At 51.3% G+C, this 6,001-nt stretch overlaps 1 protein-coding gene across 1 annotated transcript; it reads left to right on the top strand.

Moving 5' to 3' along the window:
• Positions 1-743: 743 nt before the first annotated feature.
• GPRASP2 (G protein-coupled receptor associated sorting protein 2) lies at positions 744-5,795 on the top strand. Its single transcript, XM_008580903.1, has 4 exons — positions 744-916; positions 1,861-1,930; positions 2,283-2,360; positions 2,641-5,795. The coding sequence occupies exon 4, from the start codon at positions 2,958-2,960 to the stop codon at positions 5,448-5,450; it is 2,493 nt and encodes an 830-aa protein (XP_008579125.1). The 5' UTR covers positions 744-916; positions 1,861-1,930; positions 2,283-2,360; positions 2,641-2,957; the 3' UTR covers positions 5,451-5,795.
• The last annotated feature ends 206 nt before the right edge of the window (positions 5,796-6,001 follow it).

Raw genomic sequence — 6,001 nt, 5'->3', positions numbered from 1 at the left:
CTGTGTGACCCTGTGCAGGTCCTGACAGGGAAAGGCCCTCGTTCTTGGACAACTGTGGGGACAGCATAGTGACAAAGGGAGTTACCATTTGGAATGAGAAAAAAGCAGTGTGGTAGAAAGAATTACTTTTGACGCAGACGAGTGAGTGGTTTGTTTCCCAGGGTCAGAGGTCTAGGTCCTCCTTCTTTTAGAAGAGGGGCAATGGTGAGGCCTTGCCCCCGCCCCAGTTCTTTAAAGAGCAGACGTGCCTTCCTCCCCCTCATGAAAGAAAACCATGGAGGACCATCCTAGAGCCCCCGGAGCGGTGTGTTGTGAAGTGGCCTCTCCCCTCCCAGCCTGCAGTCCTGACCCTTCTTCCCCCACCTCTCCCACTGGCATCCCGTCCCGGAAGGAGGGTGACCAGCCTGGGAGGAGGAGGGGCAGGCACTCAGCGGTGCGGGGTGCAGACGCACCAAGGGGCGGTGTGGTATCCATCCGCTGCTCCCTGCAGCGCGGCTCTTCCCGACCTCCCGATCCTGCCCGCCGACCCCGCGTATCGTAGCAGCGCCAGAAATGTGGCGGTGGTCGCCACGTTAGGGTCTGCGGGGGCCTGCTGAGGCGGCCTGCGGCCAAGCTGCCCCTCAGGCTGCGGCTGTCCCTGGCACCGCCCACCTCTGGGTCGGAACTACGGTGGGCCTGGGAGGGGGCGTCGAGCCCGTTCGCGCCGTATCCCTCCGCCCCCTTCCCGACACCCTCGCGGCGAGTGGTTCTTGCTGCATCCTGCGCAGCCCCTGCCGGGTTTGGTGCAGAGGCGTGGGGGGCGGGACGCCTCTTTGCAATTCCGATCGCACGGAGAGCGGTGGGAGTCCGAGTGACGAGCTGCCAGAGGAGAGGAGAGGAGGGGGAGGCCGACGACCTGGGCCCTGAGCCTGTGAAGGCAAGTGGGGGTGTGTGCGGGGGGGCGAGGTGGTCCCCCATGTCGGTCGGCTGACAGCCGGCCCCCCAAACCCTGACCACCTGGCAAGGAGGCGGCGACCCGGTCGGAGCGGGTCCCTGAGAGGTGTGTACTGCCCGCGGACCCGTGGCGACGAGGAGACCGGGAGGCGGCGACCGGCGCGGGGCGGGCCGAGCCGNCCCTGATTCCGGAAAGGGGCCTGTGGGGTCCTGCGTCCTAGGTGCTCTCCCTTCCCACAGGCTCCTAGTTGATGTCAAAGTCTCCTGTCTGCGCGGTAGGTATGGTGGATTCTGCCAGGCCACAGTGCAAGTCTGTAGAGGAGAGGCTTGAGAAAAAGGAGGAGCGGGAAAATGGCCTGGATTTCTGGAGGTGTGTGGGGTTGGGGGGTGGGCGGCAGGCACTGACTGGAGACTCGAATCGGGGTGGGGTGACTGCGGCCAGAGCAGGTCAGTCATCCAGGTGCACCTCCTAATCTTCCCCTCTCTATCAGCCTTCCAGGAACTTCCCCCATCTTCCTCCCACACCCTCCCAAATTGGGGGCATGAAAAGATGGGCTTTGGAGGTGGGGATGATGAGGGCGTCCTGATTACAAGTACCTCTTCACAACCTGCCTTCTAGAATATGCGGAGCCCTTCCCCCATTTTGTGCTGCGCAGGACAAGGGGATGTAGTACACCTAGTGGTGAATCCTTAGAATTGGAGAAGGGAGTAATGGGAAGACTATGACGTCAAGAGAAGGAGTTATTATCTCTGGAACCCTGAAACAGAGCCTAACTAAAATGAGAGTATTCCACCAGCAGGACCCGCAGTGCTTGAAGGACATAATATGGGGATTTCTTTCCTCCTTGGTGTTGGTCTGTCCACCAAGCACTCAGCTGCTTACCATCATTTCCTGACTGTCTTACCTTTTCATCTGTTTGTCCATAGGCCTGCTTTAAGGCTGGTCAGTTCTGCAAGAAAGGAAAGGAGGAGGAGACTGGCTCAAATCTCTGTGGAGGTTGGTGAGAAGGGGGGCAATGCAGGGGACAGCCACAGAGGAAAGAGCATGGCAGGAGGCTTTGATTCAAGTGGGTACAAGACTGCTTCTACTGCTACTTCTGCTCTCTGCTAGATTTGCACGCTGCCACAGCCTCCCTTGTCCATTTCGTGCAGGTCGTATTAGGAATGTTGAGGGAGGTGTAGGTTTAGCTGTGACTGGGAGGAGAAGACCTGAGAGCCGGGCCCAGGAGACAGGAACTGTGAGACAGATTGGACCTTTGAATGGAAAAAGAGATATTTGTCTCAGGGGCCAGGGTGTGTGCTATCTACCAAGCACTCAGACTCCATTCTCTCCTGTTACTTGTCTGTAGGACCCCCTGCAGTTGGCTGTGGGGCTTAACGCCACTTGAACAAGGAAAGGAGGGGAAAATTGTACCACATTTGTGAAGGTTCGTATGAGAGTGGGTACACCTTTGGGTGGGGTAGTAGAGTCCAGCATGGGTCCAGGAATGATTATGGTCCAGTCTGGGTGGTCCTTTGCCTCTCCCATTGCCAACATACTTTCCCACCATCCCTGTGCCCATTTTATAGCAGGCAACAGGGACAGAGAGTCTTTCTCATAGCCAGAAATGTGGCCCAACATTCAACATCAGTCTCTCTGTGTAGGTCTCTGCACAAGGTGACACACTTGGAAGAGACTCAAAGCCCCATTTCGTTCTCTCTTCCTAGATCCACGTCCAGTGGCAGCTCTGGTGGTGTTGGAGTTGCTGCTGACCACCACCCTCAACAGGTCTGCACCCACCCAGGAACCATCCATCCTCCCCCAGCTTGGTGTGCCTCTTCTGCACTTTGTGTTATTAACTGAGACTGTGCTTGGGAAGGAGGCTGATTGACTGCTGGACTGGGGATTGACTAACTCTTGTTTCTAGCTTTATCACCTGAATCATCAGAAGATCAGTGTGTGAGAAAACAAACCTGTTACATCTGTGGTCGAGTCTGAGACTGTGGTAGGGGTACTTAATTAGACCTTCTCTGTAACCTGTACCATGACTGGGGCAGAGATTGAGCCTGGTGCCCAGGCCAAGCCCGAAAAGAAGGCTGGGGAAGAGGTTGTGGGTAGGGCTGAGAGAGAGAATGAAGCCCCTCTGGTGGTCAGACCCAAGGTTAGGACCCAGGCCCAGGTAATGAATGGAGCAAGGCCCAAAACTGAGACCAAGTCTGTGCCTGGGGCAAGGCCCAAAACTGAGGCCCAGGGAATAGCTGGGGCAAGACCCAAAACTGAGGGCCAGGCAATGGCTAGGGCAAGGCCTAAAACTGATCCCAGGACAATAGGTAGCACACGTCCGAAGACTGAGACCAAGGTAATCCCTGGGGCAAGGCCTAAGGATGAAGCCCAGGCATGGGATCAGACTGAGTTTGTGGCCGAGGCCATGTCACAGGCAGACGGTGTGTCCCAGACTAATGCCATCCCCTGGCCACTGGTCAGTACTGAGTCTGCGTCACTTACTAAATCTAAGGGCCTTTCTATGGATAGGGAACTGGTCAATGTGGATACTGAAACCTTTCCTGGTCCCCAGGGTCAGAAAGGAATCCAACCCTGGTTTGGACCAGGAGAGGAGACTAACATGGGGTCTTGGTGCTATCCCAGGCCCAGGGCCAGAGAGGAGGCCTCTAATGAGTCTGGATTTTGGTCAGCAGATGAGACCTCTACAATGTCTTCTTTCTGGGCTGGAGAAGGAACCAGTATCAGATCATGGCCCAGAGAAGAGGCCAATACCAGGTCCAGGCACAGGGCTAAACATCAGACTAACCCGAGGTCCAGGCCCAGATACAAGCAAGAACCCTATGTTGATTCCTGGTCTGGGTCTGAGGATGAGGCTGGCAACCTATTTTGTTTCTGGTCTGGAGAAAATACCAATAACTTTTTCAGACCCAGAGTCAGAGAAGAGACAAATATCAGGTCCAAGCTCAGCACAAAGAGAGAGGACTGTTTTGAGTCTGAGTCTGAAGATGAGTTCTATAAGGAGTCCTGGTTTTTGCCTGGAGAAGAGGCCAATAGTAGAGTCAGGCACAGAGACAAGGAAGATCCTAATACCATCTTGAAAGCCAGGTCCCAGAAAGAAGTTAATAACAGTGATAGGGTCAATCAAGAGCCCAGATGTGAGGAGGAAGTCATTATTGGGTCCTGGTTCTGGGAAGAAAAAGAGGCCGGTTTGGGGGCTGGGGCTTCGGCAGTCTGTCAGTCTGAGCCAGAGGCCGAGGAGGGAGCCATTGGCGGATCCTTGTTCTGGACTGAGGAAAAGTCCAGTTTGGGGGCTGTGGCCAGAGAAGAGGCCAGGCCAGAGTCTGAAGAAGAGGCCATATTTGGGTCCTGGTTCTGGGACAGAGATGAGGCCTGCTTTGACCTAAATCCCAATCCGGTGTACAAGGCCAGTTGCAGGTTCAGAGATTCAGTTGAGGAAGAACTTAATGTGTCATCCAGGCCCAAAACCTGGGAAGAGGTCACTGTTGAATTCAAACCTGGTCCTTGTCATGGGGTTGGCTTCCCATCCACAAGCTCCTTTAGATTTCCTGAAGGGGCTTCTGAAATGTTTGAGGCAAAGCCAAAGAACATGGAACTTAGCCCAGAAGGGGAAGATCAGGAATCTTTGCTTCAGCCTGATCAGCCTGAACCCGAGTTCCCTTTCCAGTATGATCCTTCCTACCGCTCAGTCCAGGAAATTCGAGAGCATCTTAGGGCCAGGGAGAGTGTGGAGCCTGAGAGTTGGTCCTGCAGCTGCATACAATGTGAGCTTAAAATTGGTTCTGGAGAGTTTGAAGAACTCCTTTTATTAATGGACAAAATTCGGGATCCTTTTATTCATGAGATATCTAAAATTGCAATGGGTATGAGAAGTGCTTCTCAATTTACCCGAGATTTCATTCGGGATTCAGGTGTGGTCTCACTTATTGAAACCTTGCTCAATTATCCATCCTCCCGAGTTAGGACAAGTTTTTTGGAAAATATGATTCGCATGGCTCCACCTTATCCAAATCTAAACATGATTGAGACATTCATATGTCAAGTGTGTGAGGAAACCCTTGCTCATGGTGTGGATTCCCCTGAGCAGCTGACTGGAATAAGGATGCTTAGACACCTCACTATGACTCCTGACTATCACACACTGGTTGCTAATTATATGTCTGGGTTTCTCTCCTTATTAACTACAGCCAATGCAAGAACCAAGTTTCATGTCCTGAAAATGCTATTGAATTTGTCTGAAAATCCTGCTGTGGCAAAAAAACTGTTCAGTGCCAAAGCTCTATCAGTATTTGTGGGTCTCTTTAACATAGAGGAGACAAATGATAATATTCAAATTGTTATTAAAATGTTTCAGAATATCAGTAATATTATAAAAAATGGAGCAATGTCCTTAATTGATGAAGATTTCAGTCTTGAGCCACTTGTTTCTGCATTCCGTGAATTTGAGGAGTTAGCAAAGCAACTACAACTCCAAATAGACAATCAAAATGATCCTGGGGTAGGACAACAAAGTTAGTATGATTAAACACCTGCCGCTGACCAGCCTTATGTTCCCAAAGAACCCTGAGTAGTGCTTTGGTGTTCACAGTCTGGTTTTATGTTGTAACATATTCTTAATGCTGATGTTAACTTTGTCAAATTCTTGTTTTGAGCTGAATCATTTTGTGGATGCCAAATGAATATTAGAACTGAAAACACATTTGTTGATATTTGTCTTGCCGTCCAGATTGTGATATTTTTTCAGTATTAAGCTTCCAATGAACTGGCTCACCTGAGTAAGCTATCCTGCTATTTGTTGTTTAAATATATGGTTCTCTATTTGAGTCTGTGTTTTAAATAAAGTTCTGTGTTAAAATTGGCATAAATGACCCTTCTTATCAAGTGCAGGTACATTGTGCACACTTACAAACATAGGTAATTAGTATGATAAACGTACACTCAGCAAATCCCATTCTTGGAGCTTAGTAAGGGAGAGATTACTGTGGGCTGTGGTACTCAAGGAATGCTTCAAAGAAGAAGGACCCACTTAAATTAGTCACTGAAGGATAGGGTAAGACAAATCATATG

Source organism: Galeopterus variegatus, unplaced genomic scaffold, assembly GCF_000696425.1.
Source record: "Galeopterus variegatus unplaced genomic scaffold, G_variegatus-3.0.2 Scaffold2201, whole genome shotgun sequence".
NCBI classification, from domain to species: domain Eukaryota; kingdom Metazoa; phylum Chordata; class Mammalia; order Dermoptera; family Cynocephalidae; genus Galeopterus; species Galeopterus variegatus.
The sequence above is the reverse complement of the archived record's forward strand: the minus strand, read 5'-3'. Positions and strand labels throughout refer to the sequence as shown.